General features: G+C 41.8%; 1 protein-coding gene across 1 annotated transcript in view; it reads right to left on the bottom strand.

Annotated features, from left to right (window-relative positions):
- Positions 1 to 7,187: 7,187 nt before the first annotated feature.
- PPP1R14C (protein phosphatase 1 regulatory inhibitor subunit 14C) overlaps positions 7,188 to 25,034 on the bottom strand; it is an 80,433-nt gene continuing 62,586 nt past the window's right edge. The window contains exon 4 of the mRNA XM_061130098.1: positions 7,188 to 8,770. Coding sequence (XP_060986081.1) covers positions 8,696 to 8,770 — 75 coding nt within the window. The 3' untranslated portion in view covers positions 7,188 to 8,695. The remainder of the gene's footprint in view (positions 8,771 to 25,034) is intronic.

The raw sequence follows: 25,034 nt of genomic DNA, 5'->3' as shown, positions 1-25,034 counted from the left end.
CCACCAGGCTCTTTCGCCCATGGAATTCTCCAGGCAAGAATACCTGAGTGGGTTGCCATTCCCTTCTCCAGGGAATCTTCCCTACTCAGGGATCAAACCCAGGTCTCCTGCACTGCAGGCAGATTCTTTATCATCTGAGCCACCAGGGAAGCCCCAAATCAGCGGCACTGTAGCTTGACTTCAGAACCACCATTTAAAGTGAAAGGGGAGACCAGAGGCCACAACAGCATTATTGTAAAAACCTGAACCATGGTGTGATGGGCAAGCTCCATCCACTTTCCTAAGGAGATGATCCGCTCTGACAGCTACAGGTAATTTAAAAGCTCTTGTGAAGCGTTGGGTGGAAAACAAACGCAACTTCCAGACTCAGCCAATCCCATATAAGCATTTGAAGAGTCAGTCCTAAAGCATCCAAGGCAGACCGCAACACTTACTTTCCCAGTGACCCATAAATAGGCCCCAAGGACTTTTCAAGAAAACCCTGACAACACAAACATAATGACCCTTTAGTAATGAAGTTGGTATCTGAGGGAATTGACTGAATTGATGATGGTTATAATCTTAAGAGCTCTTTGCTTCTGCTTGTTTTTCTCTGGGTGATCATCACTGAATGGACATTCCGTCTAATATTTGTTGTTGGCAATAAAATGGGAATTTCAATTCTTAAAGGGTTTCTGCCCTCAGGGTCTGGGGCGCATTAGAAATGTTGCTTTGTCTGGTTCATCCTGTACACGAATGAGTCATTCTTGATCTCGGGAGGTGGAAGGCAACTACTTAATCAGGAAGCAAGTTCTGTTCTGAAATGTGCATCCTGCTTGCAGAGTGGCTTTACGAAGCATCTTTTGTGTTTCCCCCACAGAAAGATTGTAAATTAGGAAGCAACACTTTGGATTAAATGAGACTCATGATAAAACATGAGCAAAAAGGACAATTAAGGGTTGACTTCCTCCTAGAAATAATAAAATATTTTATGGAATTTAAAGTCCCAGCCCAAATATAATAAAATACATTTGTAATGCCTCTGGAACAACAGAAGCATATACAGAGAAGTGGTTTGTTGAAGGCCAAGGCACTATTCCTACCTTTCTTTTCTTTCTTTTTTCCTAGGGACAGGATGACAAAGTGTGGAATTTTCTTCCACTTCTTCCAGTGCATTGTATACCAATATTCACATGCTTGTTTTCATGCATTTTCTTGTTTGATGACCTAAACAAGATTCTAGAAGGGATAAGAGGGGGAGGAAAGATATTTCTCCAGATGTTCTGTCAGCTCAGGGTGTGCCCTGCTGAGGCAAAAGGCATTGGCTCCTGAAGCAGACGTGTGAAGCTGAGCCTGTTGGAGGTGAATCTGCATCAAAAACGTGTGATCCTCAGAACCTATGAGTGAAGTTCGTCCCAAAAAAGCAGAAGAGGAAAGGGACATGGAGCTCCTCTCCTGAACAAGTCAGTGTATGTGCGTGGTGGAGCACGGGGCCATCCCCAGCGGCTTCTCTGCTGGGCAGGTTGCTGTTTGCTCTGGGAGCAGCATCTCAGGGAGAAGCTAATATTCACAGAAGCAATTCAGCAAGTGGAACCTCTGAGGATGAGGTGGGAAGGACGGAAACCAGGGAATCAGGCAGGGCTGGGGCCCAGGAGGGGAGGCTGGGCTCGCCCAGCTCTTCTGGGACAGCCAGCAGCCCTGGCTTCCTGCGGGACTACGGCCTCCAGAGCTTGGTTCTTCGCCTGTTCTAGGGATGGACACTGTGGGAACCTGAGGAGAGCCTAGACCCTCTCCTCCCCGAAAGGTTCCCACCTCTCTGCTCTTCCCTCTCCGAAGCAATTTATGCCTCTCCTTTAGAGCACTCTCACTGTGGCTCTGTGTGTGTCTCTATCTCCTTCTGGTCTCTTGCTCTCTCTCTTACAAAATTTCAGAGGTTTCAAAGACTCCCCTTCAGGCCACATGAGCTGTAGCTCTAAGAGCTCCTAGCTTAAAGATGCGACTTTCCTGGTGGCTCCAAGGTAAAGAACCTGCCTGCCAATGCAGGAGACATAAGACACATGGGTTCGATCCCTGGGTCAGGAAGATCCCCTGGAAGAGGGCATGGCAACCCACTCCAGGATTCTTGCCTGAAGGACCCCATGGACAGAAGAGCCTGGTGGAAATCAGGCTGGGTATATGGTTCACAGAGTCCCCACACGACTGAAGTGACTTAGCACAAACATGAGCTTAAAGAGGTAGGCAGGGTGTTCTCAGCTCTAAAAGGAGCATGTGGGACTTCCCTGGTGGCCCGGTGGGTAAGCTTCCACACTTCCAATGCAGGGGGTGCAGATTTGGTCCCTGGCCAGGGAACTAAATTCCCACATGCCACGCAGCATAGCCAAAAAGTAAAAAAGTTTTTAAAAGAAAAAAAGGAGCACATGTTTGAAACAGAATATAAGATTAAAAAACAACTACACTTTTTTTTTTAAAGCAGTTTGGGAGGTTTTGTTCAACTCCTCACCCATCATTAATTTCAGAAAGAGATGATTCTCTAAGCCTACACTATAGATTATGCATTTTGGTGCTCCATGTTGGGTTTACAGCCAAAAAGAGTGAGGTGCTAAATACTATAAAAATATTTTTTTTAAATTAAGATACATTGCCTTATTTGTCCCATAATCCATAGCTATCAGAAAGGGGGTTTGAGTCAGTAATGGCCGCTTTTACACATCTAATCCACACCAGGGGTAATTTCCTACTACTAATAAGAGGAAAACCAACCTGCAAATCACTTACCCTCAAGCAACTTGTGACCCCAACGGGTATGATGCATTACACTTTATATGGATCACTTTGCGATCTGGGAGCACCAGGTATTCATTCCATGAGCTTACTTTCTATTTTGTGGCTCAGGGACCACTGGATTGACTGTGATCCTGCAAATAAATTACAGTCACTAAACTGCTTTTGGAGTTTAATTTGAGGATGTCAAGGTAGCATGTGATAAACTGCCACTCATATTATTTAAGTACCTATTTTAAAGAGGAAGATTCAAGATAAGAACTGCCACATGCCTGTCTTCTCAGCTTCACTCTAGAGTGTCATTTTTCTGTAAATTTGTTATGTCTCTCTTCCATCGGTCCATTTTGCCTTATGTCTACCACACAGCATCCTCCTTTTGTGGCTAACAAGGAGAGAGAGAGAAAATAGCTTTTGTGAAAGTAAAAGTAAATTCTGCCAACAGAAAATCATTTCCAGACAAGAAATCCCTCTAAAGAAAATTTCTGACTCTCTATAATTGAAAATGATGGATCAAATTAGGGTCCAAACAAAAGAAAGTATCTACTAGTTACACGAATGATGCAAATCATACTCAAAGAGACCAGGAAGACTGATCATTGCCAAGACTTGGGTGGCGTATGAGATTTGACCCTATTTCCAAGCTGAAAAGTTAGCCTGCCCGAGAGCCAGGAATACATCAAAGACCCAATACTCCTGGATCAGAGAGAGAGGACAGCTTATTATCCACAAGAGCGGTAGCTAGAGCAGCAGCATTTTGGAATGATGATTTTGCAAGTCCCAATTCGCACAGGGGGTTGCAAAGAAGGCTGAGCGACAACTATACTTGCAAAGGGCTGCACTACAGGAGAAAGAACTCTGAACTTAGGGAACCCGTATCTTTTATAATAGGCAGTAAGCTCACCTGTTTTTTACTCTAGAGGGAGAAGCAATCTTTATCCTCCAACACAGTTTGCTGCACACACAATCATACTTGAAAACACTTGTCCACCCCTAAGGCAGTGTCTAGCCACAAACACCCAGAAACACTAGAGACCTGTATAGAATTGTCTCCCAAAAAGGATAACACTGAATTTGTGTGCATATGTGTGAATGTAAAATGGGATCAAGTCAACATAGCACAAACATATTTTTAAACCCCCATATACTTGATAGGACTTTCTACCTCTAGAATCCACTGGAACAAGGTGAACTCAAACCCAGCAAGGTCATTTAATGCACCCTACCTTGAAGAGCTTGAAGCTGAAGGAAATATGTACCAGAGATAAATCTGGTCTTATTTATCCAATGGACCCAATAAAAGCATCAGACCAGATCTCCAGGGCCTAGTTTGCAGTTGTTCTTGTAACAGTACTCCACTGAGATGCTCATCCAGTGTGCTGTGGTGGGAACACCCACACAGCCGAGAGGAGTAGAGAACAATCCAGTCTTATACAAGCCATTCATTCCCAGGTTCATGACACCACAGTGGCATCAGAACACTGAAGAAGTGAAGCATTTCCAGCCCTGGTGTCTGAGTCGGGGAGGAGGGGAACTCCAGGAAGTCTGGATCTTTCTCACTCACCGAAGACTGGGAGAAGCCACCTGCTTTTCACAGGCAAATTAAAAACACCCAGCTAGTTACATCCCGAACCTCAGAGAGAATGTCACCAGCTCTCAGTGATAACTCTCCAGGATCCTTTGGATTGAAATAAATTCAAAGAAGAAGAAAACAGCAGTGGGGAGAATCACCAGGACCCCATCTCTGTTCAATCTGAAACCGGCTTCCCCAAAGTTCTAATACCAAATACATTGAGTTCTTTGTGTGTTTTTAGACCATAGACAAGGGGCCCTCCCACTCACAGTACTTTCCCCCACCCAAGACATCTTAGGAATTTCTGCCATCAAAGTGTCCTCAGGGTGGTGCCTAAAGCAGAGGTGGAAGGATGTGGATGAAGGGGGTGGTAGGAAGTTCCCAAAAGTGTTGGCACTCAAGGAAGATCCCTGAGAAGCAGAGGGCATCCACAGCAGCTTTAACTCGGAAGCAGAAACGTGGTGCAGGTGCCGGAGTGTCACTCAGCAGTCACACGGAGGGCTGGCTCTGAGCCTGGGCGTCTCGCTGAGCAACACTGGAGGGACAGGAACAAGAACAAGCCCCGTGCTTGCAGGCTGGGTGTGGAGCAGCACCCAGAGCAACTCTAAGCAATGAAGCAAACACACAGCTCCCACTCTGACCATGGGAAGGGATGAGGTCACCTCCCAGACTCTCTCCCAACTGCGTCTCCAGGTGGGGGCCTGGTACCTGCCTGGCAGTCTCTTGGCGTTGACCCCTTCTGTCTGTACCCCTCAGTGAAAGGGCAGTCGTGGCTTGCACAGACCTCGTGTCCCCAGCCACTTCGTCTTCTTGGAAAGAACCAGAAATAATGACTTACTCATCTACTGTTGATCAACTGATTTCTGCACAACACACAGCCTTTCATGGGGACTCCAGTTTGTAAAGGAAAATCAAGCATCTGTGTGTAACAAGAGTTGGAAACCACATCACCCTGGGCTGCCCTTTCTCCTAAATTTGCCTTCTCAGAAAACTGAAGAAAGGGTGCTCTGTGCTTTGCTGCCAAGGCCAAGCCCAGGAGGTTTTTGTTAGGGGAGAAAACAAGAAGAGCCCAGAGTAGGCTGTGCCACAGCTCCAGAGCAGGTGGGGCCCCGGGTTCTCCAGTAGAAAATAAAATGAAAAGTGGTGTGCTCACGCCATGGCTGCCACCTGTCGTAACAGCACAAGCTGATGCCCTGCCATCAGACGTGGGCATTGGGCTACGCAAGAAAGGCCAGTGGCCTGGGGGACTCAACCTGGGGACCTTAAAAATGTCTAATCTCTGCTCCTACCTACGGATTCTGATTAAGTTGGTCAGGACTAGGGTCTAGGCATTAGCTGCTTTTAAATCTTCACAGGTAGTTCAAACATACACTCGGGTCTAATATGCGCATGCTCTCCGAGGTGGGAAGGAGTCAGTTGAGTTTTCTCAAAGAATCATTTATCATATTTATTCAATTGGCAAACACATATGGATCCCTCTGATGGGTCAAGCACAGAACCAGGGGCCTGATTTATAAGATCCAGTTCCAACCTCAAGAATCCTAGAGTCTAACAGATGAGACAACAGGTGAATGAATAGCCAGTAGTAATATAGTGGAGACATGCCACTAGGCTGTGTGCACACAATTAGCAGGGGACCAATCCAGCTCTCCAGATACAGCCTGTTGGTGGAGAGGGTGTACCAGACTCAGGCAATAGTTTTTGCAAAGCTTCTGAGGAAAAAAAATACAGAGAACATTTCAGACACCCCAAGGAATTCAGTAGGACCAGATGTTAGTCTGAAAGCCTGATAGAGAAGGCTGGAGAGGTAGGGACCAATTCCTTGCAGAGAAGTCAGAGGGGTTTGGGTTTTAAGTAGGGGAGTGGAGTGATCAGAGCTGTTTTGGGGAAAGATTATTCTGATTACTGGGTGGAAAACAGATCAGAGGGACATAAGACAGAACACAGGGAAGTCAATTCCAAGATAGTTGCAGCAATCATGGCAAGATTTCACCGGGACAGATTTAAGCAGTACTAGCAGAGGAAAAGCTTGGTGACTATGGATGCACTGGGACTGGGATGGGGAGGCCAGGAGGAGATCCCAGCTTGTGACTTGAGCACTCCGGAGAGTCAGGTGATGCCAGGCCAAGAGTAAGGGGCGGGGAGGGGGCAGGAAGTGTGTGATGTGGTAGGCCTCAGAGGCCTTCAAAGGAAAAATTCTAAAGATTATAACTTGCGCTGGTCAAACCTAACAGAACTGCTGCAAGTTCCAATTTTTGTGTACTCATAGAGTGCAAGGCATTCTAACAATAATTGGAATATCTGATTCATCTGAAATCTTGAGAATATACACCAGATGGGCAAAAGGGAGTTTGAATGAAATGAAAGATGCAAGGCCTAGGGGAGTGTTGGAGTAGAAGGCAGGCAGGGCCAAGGGCACAGAGTTATTTTCTGTTTCCTGCTCAAGCCGGGAGTCTGTCCCAGCTCCTCTCCTTTCATCACCTGATCTGACGATGCCTCAGGTGAGGTCCAGGATCAAATAAACAAAAGACCTGAAGATGAAAAGTTAGGTATAGGTGCTTGGTACCCTTGTCTGTGGCTCAGTTGTAAAGAACCCACCTGCCTATGCAGGAGGCATGGGTTCGATCCCTGGGTCTGATCCCTGGGTTGGGAAGATCCCCTGAAGGAGGGCAAGGCAACCCACCCCAGCATCCTTGCCTGGGAAATCCCACGGACAGAGGAGCCTGGCGGGCTACAGTCTATGGGGTTGCAAAGAGTTGGACACGGCTGAGCATATGCGCCCACACCCTTGTCTTCAGAGCATCTGACAAAGTCAAGTCATCACACCCATGTGGTTTTGCAAGGCAAACATGTAAGCAGAGGTGTAAGCAGCTTCGTTTATTCGAGTAAATAGCTTGTAAATAAATCATTGGTAAACATTACAAAATTAAATACATTTTCAAAAGCTTGCCAGTGTACATAAAATTCACAAACATAGTTCTTTTAAAAAATAAAATATGTTCAGAGCACCCTTGATATAAAATGCCTGACCCCTGTTCCTCTGACAGGGCCACCTAGAGACACCTTACGGTAGGGAGGAGGGTTTCTATGGGAGGCAGTGGGGGCTTCCCGGAGAACACCAAGAATTTCTACTCTGACCTTTGACCCCACCCACACCCAGCTGCATTTTGATCCTTCTCCAAGGAGCCAGTATCGAACTGAGAGGGGCTCAGCAGGTGCCCCAGGCTCAGCTCCAAGCAAAGGGATTGGATCGGGGTGCACAATTAGGGCCACAGTCCTCAGCATAAGCCACTGAGAGAAGCCAGAAAGGAAATCTCTACCACACTTCTAAACCAGCCAACGCTCTTGCATCGACTTTCTCCAGCAGAGCTGAGGTTTTTCTCAGTTGTACACCGGCTCATCGTTCAGCTCACCCACCCTGGTCTGATGCCCCCCAGGCACAGAAGTGACCAGATCTACTTCTAAGGAGGAAGATACTGAATCTGCTCACTTCCTTATGACCTGCTTTCATGGAGAGAGAATAATACATGGTATTTGGTAGAAAGCACAGAATGAATTGCTACAGGGCGCTTTCTGGTTCCACCGCCAAACACCCCTCACATAGTGTGAACATTTCCCAAGAAATTCGAATAGTCATTCAAAGAAAGGGTTCAGAAAACTTTAAAATACCACAAATGAGGCAATAAGTACATGACCTGGCAAAGCATCCCGATTAACAGAATAATACAAAGTCCATAAATTAAGCCCTTGACCAACTCCACATTGTCGTAGTGTAGCTCATTAAAGATACGCTGAGTTCTTTTCACTTTGGTGCAGAAAGTGAACATTGGAGGTCTCCAGCACTCACACGAAGAAGACCTAGTGGCCTCTTGAAAACACACGTGCCATGACCTCCAATAAAAGGATGACCACAAGTTTATTCCATCCGTGCGAAATAAAACTCACATCCACATTTTAACTTAGTTGCCTGTAGATATATACAAGTACAAGAAATTCGACCTCTGTGTCAAATGTACAACTCAAGAAAAAAGTATTACCAAACTAGCTGTAAGAAAACCATCATCCCTGTATCTGGTTTCTCCAAGAAGATGCTGCCTGGTCCAGCCCCTCCTTGCATGTCTGCCTGATTTGATGCTCTCTGGTTGGGCTGAAGCCAGAGTCTGTGATATCTTTGCTATTAAAATATTACACCAACCAACCCTTTAAAAACCAAAAAAGGAACACTCTTGAATAAATGTCTAATAGATACCACCCCTCCCCACCCCCCAAAAAAGTTGCTCATAAGGACAACAGTTCTTTAAGAAAAGTCTTCTTGAAGTCCAAATTCCTTCCTGGGTCTCCAGCAGAGTTCCACCTGGGCTGGAATTATACAGCCTTCTTCTGCGGGGGGCTCAACTTCCTCATGCCTCTTATCCGAGAGAGCAGCTCCTTGATGAACTCCTAAAAGAGATCAGAAGAAGTTATTATGAGAGAGTCACAATATTCAAATAAGGGTTTAAAATCTGCTTGAAGTCACTGACTTCATCTGCAGCTAACCTCAATTGATGAGCTTGGTTGGATGTGTTAACCCAACTGGTAGGACATTTTTAAACAAATGAAGATACTTAAACTTCTCACCATCCTGCCTTCTCACTGCTGTACTCTCTTTAAAGAGAAAAAAACCAAGCTGCCTTCACTCATTGACATTATCTACTTGGCCCCTGAAGGCCTATGTGGTTTAGATCAATGTTTCACTAACTTCACTAAATCTTTAACACTTGCTTACAAATCACCAGGGAAATGTGTGGATTCTGAATGAATAAGTCTGGTTGGGGCTGAAGATTTTGTGTTTCCAACTGGCCATCAAATGATGCCAGCATTAGTCTCTGAACCTCACTTGAAAGAGCTAAACTAGACCCATGGTTTTCACACCACGGGTGTGCACATCAAATCACTGGTGGGGAAGGAGGGCTTATTAAATAAACTCCAGAGTGCTCGGCCCACCCACCCAGAGTTTCTGATTCAGTAGATACAGGCTGTGGCCTGAGAACTTGCATTTCTGACAAGCTTCCAGGTGATACCTATGCTTCTGGTCTCAGGATCTTACTGAGAACCATGGGTCTAGATCATAGTAGAAGTCTCTTGACTTTTTTGGACTGCAAATCACAGTTTGAAAAGGAAAACAAGACACATTTATATATACAACCCAGTACATACAAAAATACATCTGAAATAAAAACTTAAAGAATGAATACTTACTATATGCCACAGACTCTTTTTTTATTCCACTCTAATTTCATTTAAAATGTAATACTGGGGAAGACCCACTAAAATGATGCTGTGACTATTCATGGATCAGAACCCAAAGAACAATCTCGAATAGTTCTCACTTTAAGCCATCAGCAATCTTTCGTTGTTGCCTCATGTGTTAAAGTTTCTGGCTACTAAATAAGTCGCATTTATTAGATAATAATTACTTTGTCTTCCTTTTTTAGATTTGTTGAAACAAAGCTGACAGCCAATCAGACTTTCTGATCAGCAAAGGACAGCCAGTGAGTGACAGAACTGCGCACAGCAGGGACATCCCGGAGCTAAAACGTTAAGGAGACTTCCTTTCTTTTAAGACCTTTGAAAAACAGCTTTCAGACAATCACCCACCAATTACAACCCCCAGCCATAGCTCCCAGACTTCTGGGAGCACAGCCCCTGTGCTTCTATCCATCTCTAAAACATAATATGCTTAAACAGTTAATATATGAGGAGCTGCCATGATTTCTTTTTTAATAATCTTTTTGCTATTATAAAAATTACATGTGCTTTTTCTAGAAAACCTAGAAAATATAAACCAACAACAATTACTCCTCAGAACGAACCACTATTAACACGTTTTCTTCTATGGAAATTATTTTTACCTAATTAAGATCATACTGTATAAATATATTCTTTATTTGCACTTAGCATTGTGTGTGTGTGTTAGTCACTCAGTCATGTCCAACTGTTTGTGACCCCACGGACTCTGACTGTAGCCCACCAGGCTCCTTTGTCCATGGAATTCTCCAGGTAAGAATACTGGAATGGGTAGCCATTCCCTTCTCCAGGGGATCTTCCCAACCCAGGGATCGAACCCAGGTCTCCTGCATTGCAGGCAGATTCTTTATTATCTGAGCCACCAGGAAAGCCCACACCTAGCATTATGTCAAGTCTTGTCCCCACAACATTAAGTAGTCTTTTTAAAAATTAATTTTAATAGTTAAACAGTCCTTTATTATATGGATGTTCTACAATCTGTTTAATTCCTCCATCACTGGATATTTGGCTGGTTTCTGGCTTTTCAAAAGTATAAACAATGCCACAATTAACATCTTTGTGTATAAATCTCTGTTTACAGTTTGGATTATTCCCTTTGGAGAGCTATTCTGTCGTAGGTCAAAGGACATAAACATTTTAATCACCACCATTTCTGAACTTGGACAGAAGACATAAATATGGGTATGACGAGCACTGATCTAAATGACTTTCAACTGAAAACAAAACAAACAAAAAGCCCTAAAAATCTTGTGATCTATACATAGTTATAGCAACCTAGTATACAGAGATGCAAGACTGAAACAAAAGCTTCACATAAAAATGTAACTCTTACTATCTGTAAGATATTTTCTATTTTATTCTATTTTGAAAAAAAAATACAGATCAAGATCACTTAATGGTTACCACCCATAGTTTGTAAACACAGTGATCTAGACCCAGGTTATTCAATATATTAACCCCTAACTACATGTGGCTATTTCAATTTAAACTAATTAAAATAAATAAAAATTAAAATTCACTTCCTTGGTCACACAAGCCACATTTCAAATGCTCAGTCACCATATATAATATATTAAATTAGCTAATGGTTACCATATTGAACAGCAGGATTTTTCCATCATCTCAGAAAATTCTATTGAACTGTTCAAGATGACAATACTTGGAATCACAAAACTAGATGCAAAAACCTTGGAGGAAAGTGCAAATAGAGAGGAAAAAAAGGCCAAAGACCATGGTCAGAGGCCCTCTAACAAGTGAGATCTGGCAAAGGCTTGGCGCCAGCAAAGGAGACTGAAAAAGAGGAACCAATGAAATTGGGGGAAACTCAAGAAAGTGTTCTGGTTTTTCTTTCAAAATTTTTTAAAAATTGAAGTATAGTTGATTTACAATATTGCAAAGAAACTGTGTGGTTAAGAAGCTAAAAGAAGAAATTGCTGATGAGAGATTAAGTCAAAGACAAAGATATTGAATCAGGCAAGAAAAGGGCCACTGTGCCCTGGAGGAGAGAAATTTTAATAGAATGGTTGGGATGGAAGCTCTCAACACTAAAAGGACCCCAGGGACTTTTTTGTAAACAGCTTCACTAAAATATAATTGATATGCCACAAAATACACATAGTTGAAGTATACAACTACTATGAGCATACTATCTGCACAATGAATATAATGGACATATCCAATACCTCCAGCTGATTTTTCATTTTCCTTGATACTCCTCCCCTCCTCCTCTTATTCCTCCTGCCCCAGGGAAACACTGATCTGTTTTCTGTCATTCTAGATTCGTTTGCATTTTCTAGAGGTTTCTATAAATACAATTATAACACTCTATACTTTTTAGTCTGGCTTCTTTAGCTCAGCAAAACTATTTTGAGGTTCAGCAATACTGCTGCATGTATTAATTGTTCATTCCTACTTTGTTGCCAATTGGCATACTCCTTCAGAGAAGTATCACAATTTGTTTACCCAGTCACCTGTTGGTGGAATTTGAGTTATTCCCTCTTTGGGGCTTAAAAGCCAGTGTGGAGAACAGTATGGAAATTTCTTAAAAAATTAGGAGTAAAACCACCATGTGATCCAACAATACCACTACTAGGCATATACCCTGAGGAAGCCATAACCGAAAAAGACACATGTATCCCTAATGTATCACTGCAGCACTCTTTACTATAGCTAGGACATGGAAGCAACCTAGATGTTCATCAATAGATGAATGGATAAAGAAGTTTTGGTACATAAATACAGTGAAATATTACTCAGTCATAAAAAGGAATGCATTTGAGTCAGCTCCAATGTGGTGGATGAACCTAGAGCTTACTATATAGAGTGAAGTAAATCAGAAAGAGAAAAACAAATATCGTACATTAACAAATATATATGGAATCCAGGAAGACGGTACTGATAAACTTATTTGCAGAGCAGCAATGGTGATGCAGACGTAGAGAACAGATTTGTGGACATGGTGGAGGAAGGAGAGGGAGGGATGAATTGAAAGAGTAACACATTTCAGTCCCTTGGACTGCAAGGAGATCAAACCAGTCAATCCTGAAGGAAATCAGTCCTGAGTATTCATTGGAAAGACTGATGCTGAAGCTGAAACTCCAATACTTTGGCCACCTGATGCGAAGAGCCTACTCATTGGAAAAGACCCTGATGCTGGGAGGGATTGGGGGCAGGAGGAGAAGGCGACGACAGAGGATGAGATGGTTGGATGGCATCACCAACTTGATGGACATGAGTTTAAGCAAGCTCCAGGAGTTGGTGATGGACAGGGAAGCTTGGCATGCTGCAGTCCATGGGCTTGCAAAGAGTTGGACATGACTAAGCGACTGAACTGAACTGAACACTGAAACATATACACTACCATATGTAAAATAGATAGCCAGTGGGAATTTGCTGTATGATGCTGTGAGTTCAAATCCAGTGCTCTGTGACAATCGAGAGGGGTAGGATGGGGTGGGAGGTGGAAGGGGAGGTTCAAGAGGGAGGGACATATATATACCTATGGGTGATTCACGTTGCTGTGTGGCAGAAACTCACATAATATTGTAAAGCAATTTAAAAAATAGAAAACTACACAAATCATAAAAAAAAGTTGCTAAAAACATCATGTACAAGTCTTTGTATGAAATATGCTTCCACTTATTTTGGGTGAATACCTAGGAGTAGAATAGCTGAGGCATTGATCTATTTATGTGTCTATCCTTACACCGATAAGGAAAGTGTAGACTTTTATAATAAGTCTTAAAATGAGGTAATGTTAATCAGCCAAATTTATTAATCTTTTTCAAAACTATTCTAGGTCCTTTAAATTTCCTTAATAATTTTAGAATTGTTTTGCCTGTAAATGCCTACCAATAAAAACTGGCTGGGTTTTCATTAAGACTGCATTAAATCTATAGATCAATTTGGAGGGAACTGACATCTTAACAATAATAAATCTTCTCACCCATGTAAATGGTATATCTCTGTACCCATTTAAGTCTTGTTTAAGCAACATTTTTGGTTTTCAGTGTACAAATATTACACATCTTCTGTCAGATTTATTCCTAAATATTTAATATTGTTGACGCTACTGTGAGTGGTGTGGATTTAGTTCAATTTTGATTGTTGCTAGTATATAGAAATACAATAGATTTTTATATATTTATCTTGTATCTTGCAAGCTTGCTGAACTCATTATGTCTGGTAACTTTTGGGTATACTCTTGGATTTTCTACATAGACAATCATGCTGTCTGTGAATAAAGATAGCCTAAGTGAATAGCAGAAGAGGGGATAAATATGTTATAGTATACTGTAATAGAATAATGTTATTGCCTTCTTTGGGAAAGACCTGTGTTTGTGGTGCTTACATTCACTTGAAACTCCAAATAACTTGATCTGGGGAGAGAAGAGGAGCCTCAACTAACTTCTTTGCAGTTAACACTTAGTATCTGAGGGGCCTTTATTTGGCAAGGAGAGTTGGTGAGTGACACACTATTTTAGGAAGATAAGGCTGGACAGTTCAAAAATGTTAAATTTTGGAATTATTTAACTCTTAAAAGACAGCAGAGTAATAGAAAGTTCTGTTGCCAAGGTGCCCACTGAATTTTACAAGAAATTTCAGAAGACACTTGAGTGGGGGTAGAGAGACATATGAGACTATAAAACAATATAGTCTCATGACCTGGGAGGCCCAGAGACCTTTCTAGGTTTCCTACGAGGTGAAGACATAATGACTAAGATACTAGCCTTTTCTTTCTTCTTCTTCCTTTTTTTATCATTCTCAAATAAACAGTAGATTTTCTAACCAGTGGAAAGCAGATGCCCATAAGAATCTAGTGTCTTAACAAACAGATCCATGTCAGTTTTGTATTCATAAATTATAGTAAAGAGGATTATATACATTTAAACAATGTTATTGCACAGGAATGCAATAAAAATGAATAAACTAGAGCCTTCTGTATGAGCATGGACAAATCTCAGAAGTCTCATGTTGGGCACAATAAGCAGGCTGAAGAAGAAAAACTACAAAGTATCATTTATATAAAGGATGCAAGATAATCCCTGAGCACACTTGTCACTTCTACTTGGCTGCATGAATCCAACTCTTTTTTGTTTTCCTAGCATGGTGCATAATACAGGAGGTGCTCAGCAAAGGTTTGTAAAGCCAAGAAATATGTACATGAAGCAATTAATCCACACAGTGAGGCATTAAAGTGAAGCAGCAGGGAGAGAAAACACGAGAATCTTTGTATATCAATGGAGGAGGCTGGAACGGTACAAAGTATTAACTGGCCCCAGCTACTCTGGAGGAAGGTTCCAGAGGTTCTCCTTTCAGCGCTGGAACACTAGGCCACCTGGGAGAGTTAGGGAAGAGGAGGAACACTTGAGGGAGAGTGGAGCCTAGGATGCTGGAGGTGGGGAGGGCAGCGAAGAGAGGAGAGGTTTGCACAAGCACACACACAGAAGAGATCAAAGAACAATAGAAAGAAAAGAAACATCTCCAGTGACCCTGGAAACCTGACTCAATGACATGAGGCCATCGGATTTACAGAGAGACTCCTAGGAATGAAAAGGCAGAGCAGGCTTCTGAGGGGACCTGGCAGCTTCGTGAAAACAGAAGGTCCGTCCTCGCTCTGGAGTTTGGGCGGTGTGGGCTGGCACGGGGCATGGCCTCGCGATGGCCACACTCTGAGCTCTCGTTCCTAATTCCTCCTGGGCTCCGTGGCTTTCAGCTGCCACCCTCTCTCGCCTGCTGGGGTCTGTGCCAGAGGCGGCAGATGGATGCGCACTTTGCAATTATCACCAGAGCCAGGCGTCTGCGGCCCTTCCCTAGTCGCTCGAAGTGACTCATCTGTTAGTGATGACATTGCGCTGCTTCGGGTGGGTCCATCGGAAAGTGGGAGAAGGAGAAATCTGGGTGTCACTACAGACCGCTGCTGTGTGCGTGACTAAGCTGCACTCACTCATGTCGTTCTTTCAAGCGTTTCAAGTCATTGGAAAAGATAAACAAGATAAATGGATATTATGACGCAGCCCTTTGATGAGAAATATTTCCCAACAAACAGATTTTTCCAAAGAAATGCTTAAAACTGCCGCTTGGTGAATGATGTCACCAATGAGAACGATTGTGTGCCACATGCAAGTTCTGACAAAGGACGCCCAGCAGAACTCTGGGGGCTTTACCTGCTTGTCCAAAAAATACCACCCACTGCTTAGGTGGCGTGAAAAGAAACAGCAGGGGAGGATTCTGAAGGCTGGAGCCCATGAGGATCAGCAACTTCCCGTGTGCCTCCTCTTTGTCACCCCAGTCACTGCACCAAGCATTTCCTAAAAAGGCACATTCGGGGACCATCTGTCCCTGAGCCTCGCTGCCAAACGATGGCAAATCAAGTCAACTTGCACCTGTTTTATGTAGCTACCTGACACTCCTTCCAAAAAGCCTGGCATTCAACAGATGACATGGGAATCAGGCAAGTTGTGATTGGTAGACATGGAAGAATTTCATTTTTTTAATCGATGTGTAATTGACATACAACATTATATTAGTTTCAAGTATACGACATAATGGGCTTCTCTCATAGCTCAGTCGGTAAAGAATCTGCCTGCAATGCAGGAGACCCGGGTTTGATTCCTGGGTTGGGAAGATCCTCTGCAGAAGGAAATGGCAACCCACTCCAGTATTCTTGCCTGGAGAATTCCATGGACAGAGGAGCCTGGCAGGCTACAGTCCATGGGATTGCAAGAGTTGGACACGACTTAGCAACTAAACCACCATAAGACATGATACATGAATATATCGCAAAGTAATCATGACAGTAAGTCTGGTTAACATCCATCACCACACAGTTACAATTTTTTCTCTTAGCAACTTTCAAATACACAAAACGGCACTGTGAACCGTAGTCACCAGGCTCTATGAGAAGAATTTCAAGATCCAGCAAAGATTAGATATGTGAGAACAATGGAAGGGTAGGCAGTGCATGCCTCTTCTTAAACATGATGGCAACACCTGAAAACTATTCCAAATGGCAAAATGTCCTCCCTCAACGAACCAGCTAAGCATTCAAAAATCACACTGTAAACTTTCATTGGCTTGACTGTCCGGGTCACACAGGACGCCAAAGGGGCAGGCGGTGAATCCGTCCTGAAGAACGTGGCTTTGGGGGCGAGCCCATCCCTGTGTGACCCTGGGATTTGCTCTCCTCAGTCGGTGGCATCATTCAGCAGCACCGGGGCCTTCATCACTCAGCACTGAAATACTTCACTTCCCCGTCTTTTGGGGGGTGGGGGAGGGGAGAGGGTTTTTCTTCATAGAAGTTCATTTGCCGACAGAACCACACCAGAACTGATCCTATTTTTCATGATCTGAAGAGAGGCTTATGAATCTGTTTTGGGTGAGGGTTTGTACCTGCTGTGCTTATAATGACTTCTGCCAGCGTACATTCCTGAAGGCCTTAACTGCATCCTGGTTCCCCCTCCTTTGACTTAAAAACCACTGACACTATTTTGTCCATTTATTTCCTTGACTATCCACCATTAAAGATTAATTTGCTCTGCTGATGAGAGTGGTCTCATGAATCTATTTTAGAGATTCAAACCGCTGCTCTTAGATTAATTTATTTTGTACCCAAATTCTAACCTTTTTGTATATGCAGCAGAACAGTTCATTTGCCCTCACCAGATCCAACCTAACTGGCATTTAATTCTTCCTTCACTTACTAATGGGTTTCTCACACACCGTACACCTGCAATTCACACCACATAAAGTCCAAATAAGTAATCCAACTCCAATAAATAATCCATGGACTACACTCAGCAGAATTCCCGTTTCATAATCCCTAAGAAAACTAATTTCATCAAGGCTTCTATTATCAATGAAGGACAATATTATTTAGTACAAACACCTGAATCTTGTCTAAAGGAAAGAAATCCATTTCTAAACTGTTTGAGACTTGTGTGATTGTGACTCCCTTTGCTAAAGATATAGAAATCAAAAATCATGTGTCAAATTGCCTTTAACATAGTTTTTCTCTTGCCCAGATAAATCTAAACACAAGAAGAAAACATAAAGCTGATTTTAATATAGGGTTGATTAGCTTTTAAAACATGATCATAGTGTCACATGATCATTCATTTTGAATTTAATAGAAAAAGAAAAGGCCAAAAAAGCACAATCAATCACTGGAAAATGCCAACTGTTTAAAGTCACTGCCTTTTAAAGCCTCTACCTCCTCCACTGAGTCTTTTATAAAATAATAATCATTAATGTCTGGGGGGAAGGGGACCATCCAATGGCAAGACGCATGTGGTTCTTCCAGCAAAGCCAAAAAATAAGGTAAATAAATAAATCTTCTTTAAAAATGAGTCCAAAAGTCAGCTCCAACATGTCCTGGCTCTTTCTCCCTGGGCAGAAGAGGCCTGGAGCCTAAAGAGCCCTAATGAAAGTATGTGAACAACTGACATACTGGGACTAAAATCCTTTTGGCCACTAGATAAAGCTTCCCATGTTTCTGGCTAATCAATCTGAACTCTTTATGATCTACCTGCCTAATTACCCTAACACATAATTAGGCTCTTGTAGCCAATGGCTCCAACGGCTAGTCGTTCCTATCTGACTCCAGTCTTTCTTTGTAATTTCCCAATTCTTACCCTTCAGAGACATCATTCTGAAGGTGACAGTTTTCAAAGGGTAGATTTCAACTCATTAATCTCACATTCTTGTTCTACTCCTTTTCCCAGCCCTAAACAGCAGTCTTTTTTGAGGAAATCCCTTGAGAAGCTAGATGAAAAGTTTTCCCTGTATGCAGGCTCTCAGATCTATTAAACAAGCAAAACGGCAGCCTCCTCGGCTTTTTCCAGCAAAGTATAGATCCCATAAAATCACTCTCCATTCAGCAATTTGGTTTCTAACTTAGAGAACCATGGGATAAGCTGACACCCTGGCACTTCTGTCATTTTATCCCTATTTTAAAATTTTTTGAGCATTGAAATTCTCACCATAGTGGCTGTGGCCTTTTAAGAGATTGATCTTATTTTCTATTTATTAGTTAGTGTTTATTTATTTATTTTGGCTGCACTGGGTCTTAGGTTTGGCATGTGGGATCTAGTTCCCTGACCAGGGATGGAACCCGGGCCGTGCATTGGTAGCGTGGAGTCTTAGCCACTGGACCACCAGGGAAGTCCCTAAGAGATTGTTTTTAAACTGGACACACATGTTCGCCACCCTCTCTAAGTCCCTAGATTACAGAAATCTTCTATAAATATTTGTTGAATGGATGAACAAAGAGAACATAGCAAAACACCAAGCCAAACTTCCTCCAGCCACTCACACCGACTCTCCTAGTTTACATTTTCTTTCTGCTGCAGTCAGCTCAGTAATCAGGGCTGGGAGTATTTCCATGTACGCATAAACTGAACAATATTTTAAATGACAAGTTAAGATACTAAATGGTGGGTGTGAGTAGGAAGGTGACAATGGCCAGCACCAAAGCCTATCAGAAATGTAAGATGCAGTCACTGTGACATCAGAGCAAGGAAAGCGAATCTGCCTTCCTACCAACACACAATGAACAACAGGGCAGACCCGTCCTGCTGAAAACACTGGCCAATTCCCATTTGCAAACAATAATTAGACATCCTTCTTCTGTACCGTCACATGGCATGACATTTCTATGACCCAGCCAACTACTGGGACCAAAGATGCCTCTCACCGCCTCCTCACAGACTGAGTCATCCTGCGTGAACTTCTCATGCGTATCAATGGACAGACTCTGATGGCTAAGATGATAGGTAATACCTCAACCTCTATTTCACAAAAAAGAAATAAATCCAGAAAGAAAAATCTGATGTTTATTAGATAGCAATGGCACAGCCACCTTTAACTATAAAAAAGAGATTTCTAAAAGTCCGTAAGTCCAACTGGCAATTCTCTTAACAGATGGTAAGAGAGACGCCCTCCAGCCCATATTAAATGCAATTTCTTTCCACCATCCCAGTCAATGGAAGTGTTCCTCTGTGATCCTGAGATTTGAAAACCATCCAAAGTGACACTGAGCAACAGGAGAAGAAGCTTCCCCCTAGCCTGGCTAGTTGGCCAAGACATCCCCATCCTTGATTTCTACAAAGCCCACTGCGTGCATGGTCAGTGACTCAGTCATGTTCAACTCTTTGCAACCACATGGACTGTAGCCCGCCAGGCTCCTCTGTCTGTAGGATTTTCCAGGCAAGAATACTGGAGTGGGTTGCCATTTCCTACTCCAAAGGATCTTCCTAAACCAGAGATTGAACATGTGTCTCCTGTGTCTCCTGCATTGGCAGGTGGATTCTTTACCTCTGAGCCACTTGGGAAGCCCTACAAACTCCACTTGCATCCTTCAAATCCAAGTAATAACCAAAGCAAAATTACTCATTTTCTTCATGTTTTATATAGAAATATCCTTTTTCTACCTATTTTCTATCCTATTTTCTACCTATCAGCTCTATTTTAGTATCAACTACATCAGAAATGGCATTTATTGAAGTGGAAAAAATGAAAGCACCATTCTGACTAGTCAATCACTAATCCATTAGTGTGGGGACTTCAATTACACTGCTGTGCTTTCTAAAGGGCCCAAGTCAGGAAAGATTTAAATGTCAAGAGTCCACAGTTTGGCATATGAATCAAAATGGGGAAACACAAGTCTCTTTCTTCCTAGCCAGGGACCCACACGGGATGAAACCACGGACCCAAAGTCTGTGACAGAACAATATCACTTCTGTGAAATCAGAAGATTCTTTCAAACCTGCTCTTCAAATTAAATAATGCAAGAATATCATTATCAGTGAATTTGGGCATTTTATGCGATTAATATGTAATGGAGAAGTATTGCCTTATATGGAGCCAGATTCAACCAGCATGTGGCAAGCTTCATGTTACGTGCTTTCCTACGTACCCTGACTTCTCTACTTATTAACTATGTCACCTGAGGCAATTTACACAGGCTGTTCTGTGTCTCAACTGAGGATCATAGTGCCAACCTCATAACTCTGCTGTGAAGATGAAATGATTAATACATGCATTAGATCAGTGCCTGGCATGTGCTCAGAGATGACTAAGCTATTAATATTGTTGCTATCACTAATAATATTTTCATTGCAAATAGCCCTTACTAAAATCTAAGGAGGTGGTTATTACTACCTCCATTTTCATAAAGGAGGAAAAGGAGGCTCAGAGAGGTTGAGAAAATTGCTATAAGTCACACAAGTTTGGTGCTGGTATAAGACTCTAGATTCAAAGTCCAGTCTTCTTTCCACTCCCTGCCCCCCAGCCCCGCCACTGCCAACTCATCTTCTGCAATGAGACTATAAATAGATCTGTCTGATTCAGCAAAGACGGCTTCCTTACATTTCTAACTTCAAAGAGGCATAATAATTGTATGTAAAATTCTTTTGATCAAAAAATAGTACCTCCAGAGAAGGCGACTTGAAAAGGAACATCATTAATTGTGAGGCATTTAGCTGAGATAAGTCAAAGTCCTTTAATGTCCTACATGTCTTGCTGTGTCAAGCAGCTTAGGAAGACTGGCAGGATGGAAAGAAAGAGCACAAGATCAGGTGTCAGAAACTCAAGGATAAGTTGCTGTCTCTCTGCTCACTGCTGCGAGATCTTAGACAAGTCACCCAAATTCTCTGCTTCAAGTGATGGTTGTGAGGATTAAATAAGATAATACTTGTTCCCTCAGTATGAACTCTAGAGCTCGGGGGAAACACAAGCTATTAATTTTATTATCACAATCCAGGTGCCAGTAAAATCTGTTTCTTATGCACATAAGCTTAAAGACAAAACTATCCAAACTTTTCTGAAATGATCCTTTAATACATCAATGACCTTGACTGAAATTCCCCAGTGTTTTACACCATTTCCATTCCTAGGAACCATGAGCTAAAAAAGCGGGCAAGATAGGCTCCATCATAAACTACAGCACCTTTTCCTTCCTTCTTCCTTTGGGACTCTGAGGAACATTCAAATACCACATCCTCTCATCTCATAAGCCTCTTCAAAGAGACCAGCTCAGTTCAGCTGCTTAGCATGTATGACTCTTTGCGACCCCATGGACTGCAGCATGCCAGGCTTCCTTGGTGTGGAAGTTGGAGTTCCCTGATGTGGAGTTCCCATCACCAACTCCCAGAGCTAGCTCAAACTCATGTCCATCTCAAGTTGGTGACGCCATCCAACCATCTCATCCTCTGTCATTCTCTTCTCCTCCTGCCTATAACCTTTCCCAGCATCAGGGTCTTTTCCAGTGAGTCAGTTCTTCACATCAGGTAGCCAAAGTATTGGAGTTTCAGCTTCAGCATCAATCCTTCCAATGAACATTCAGGATTGATTTCCTTTAGGATGGACTGGCTTGATCTCCTTGCAGTCCAAGGGACTCTCAAGAGTCTTCTCCAACACCACAGTTCAAAGGCATCAATTCATCAGTACTCAGCTTTCATTATGGTCCAACTCTCACATCCATACATGACTACTGGAAAACCCATAACTTTGACGATACGGACCTTTGTCAGTAAAGTAATGTTTCTGCTTTAAGGAATACAATTATTGCAGGAGGAAAAGACCCTCCATCTCATTTAATTATGAGGAGTGTAAATACTTTTCTCCCTGAACATTGCAAAACCTGAGGGAAAGAGGCGGAGGGCTCTCATGCATATCCAACCTTTCTTACCTAAATACCAAAAGATGCACTTCCCCACCCAGAAGAACTGAAGGAAAAAGGAATGATAAGTGAGTAAGGGGCATGTCTACACCCACCAGCCTGCATCTACTCTCAGCAGCCACCCCCCACCCCCACATCACATGTTAATTCATCGGCATAATTCATCACTTTTCCTGACTAAGATTCCACTAAGCTTGTCCAACCCTTCGCAACAATTCGATACTGCTCTCCAAATATCTAATTGTTTTAACTCTTAATTTCCCAACTATGTATAAATAAAGGAGTTCTAGTCCCCAAAGAGCTAAAGGGTGAGGTCACCTGCTGCCTTTCTGTCCTTACTTCAACAAAGCCTAAAGTCAGATTATCAACCCTCAGATAGGAGTTTACTGGGTCAAATCTTAAAAAAAAAAAAAAATAAACAAAACAGACAAATAGAAAAACCTCTCCAGAAAAGAGATGTCAAACAGCAATAGTTTGAGAAGCCCCCTGTTCCAAATATGTGTGTGTGTATGTATATGCGCTCAGTCGTGTCTGACTCTCTGCAACATTATGGACTATAGTCTACCAGGTTCCTATGTCCATGGGATTCTCCAGACAAGAATACTGGATTGGGTTGCCATTTTCTCCTCCAGGGGATCTTCCTGAGCTAGGGATAGAACCTGCGTCTTCTGCATCTCCTGCATTGGCAGGCATATTCTTTACCACTGAACCACCTAGAATGCACCCCCCTCTCCATACCCACATACAATGAAAAAAAAAAATCTGATTTGCAACCTGGTCACTCCACACTGAGACCCACCAATGGACAAGTTGTGCTCATACACACAGATTCCAATCAGCTTACTGAGTCCTAACATTCAAACATGAATACACTGCCCAGAATTAGCAAGGATGGACAAAAACAGACAGAGAAAAAATGTGATTCAGAGAAAAAAGGGAAAATGAAGAGAGCAGCATAATCTTCAAAAGGAAACAAAACATTGACTGATATCCTCAAGGAGGAAAAAGAAATAAATGCATCCATAATATGAGAAGAAATACTCAAACAAAATAGTGAACAGTGAACAAGAAAGAGTTCTTGAATATTAAAAATAAGATAGCTGAAATTTTAAAATATCAATTAAAAGTATAGAAGATAAAGTCAGGGAAATCTTTCAGAAAGTAGAACAAAAGATCAAAGAGGTGAAAAACAAAAGGAAAAAAGATAAGAAGTTAGAGGCTCCATCTAGAAGAGGTAACATCTAAATAATAAGAGAGCCAAAAATATAGAATACCGAGGGGAAAAATTTATAAAAATAATAAATATTAAAAAAATTAGTTTTGAAGAGCTGAAAGACATAAATCTTCAGACTAAAAGAGTTTACAAAGTACCCAGCATATGAACAGAAAAGGACCCACACTAGAGCATATCATTGTAAAATTCCAAAATATAGAGATAATCCAGGTTAACTGAAGGGAAAAGAATAGGTCACCTAGATTCTGAGAATGGAAAAGGCTTCTGAATTCTTAACAACTAAAGTAATACAATAGAATAATGCCCTTAAAATTGAGTTTTAGAAATGAATTTTATCTAGAATTGTATACCATCCAAACTATCAATCAAGATATATTTTCATATATGCAGGGATTCAAAAAATTTACCTTTTATACATCCTTTCCCAAAAAGCTATTGTAGGATGATGTACTCAAATTTAAATGAGGAAGACAGATTTAAGAAACAAAGCATCTGACAGGGGACAGCAGTGAACAGAAGTCTCAACACAATAACTACTCAGCAGACCCAGAGAATAACTTCTCCATATTGTTGCAAAGGGATTCCAGGAGGAAAGCCTGGTGTGGAGTGACAGTAATGATGTGTTTGAGCATATAAAAAATATACTACATAGACAAAGATTCCGGAGAGTTCAACAAAAAAAAATACCAATAGGCACTAGACAAAAATAAATGACAAGGTACTTATCAACTCCAGGAAAAACAAATGGCTATGCAAGAGAGAAACATTGGCAATATTTCACTGTTTGACTTATCAGTGAAAAACATTTATTTAAATCATGGTACTGTTAATCTTGACTACTGAGTTAAAACAATACTGTTAAATAATTTTATTGAGGGGATGGAAGGAAATGAATTGTGTGGCGAGTAAGAGATCTATCATATTCTTCTTAAGTCAAGGAGTGAAAAAAAGTGGTAAATGCATACTTAGCAATATAAGAGTAAACAGCAGGGAAACAGCCAAAATTGTTGTTATACAAAGATACATAAATATAAAATATATACCTCTAGGGAGGGGAACCAAGGAATGTGAAAGACATGGCTACTTTTTCACCATAAGCCTGTTTTGGGTTTTCAAAATTATGAATATATATATCGCATTGATTAAAATATATATGTGTATACATATATATATATATGTTTTGATACCTAAAAATTTAAAATCTCTATGAATACAGTATGTAATAAATATAAGGGAAAATGGAGATTGTAAGAATAAAGTTCAAATAAGTAACTGACCTCAAGCCAAATGATCCTAAAATTTCCCATTCATTTAAATTTTACATACTCTTTAAAACATGCTTTCCTCTCACTTTGTAGTTATGCCACTTCAAAAACAGAAGTCCTCTCATTATTGCTTTGATACTGTAAATTAACTTGAAAACATCTGATAGATCTTCTAATTTCTCTCATTTATCATAGGAGCAAAGTGAAAATACTTCTTTTACAAATATTTTCCTAAATGAT

The sequence above is a fragment of the Dama dama genome, chromosome 26, assembly GCF_033118175.1.
Source record: "Dama dama isolate Ldn47 chromosome 26, ASM3311817v1, whole genome shotgun sequence".
Lineage (NCBI taxonomy): Eukaryota > Metazoa > Chordata > Mammalia > Artiodactyla > Cervidae > Dama > Dama dama.
This window is presented reverse-complemented; position numbering and strand designations above follow the sequence as displayed.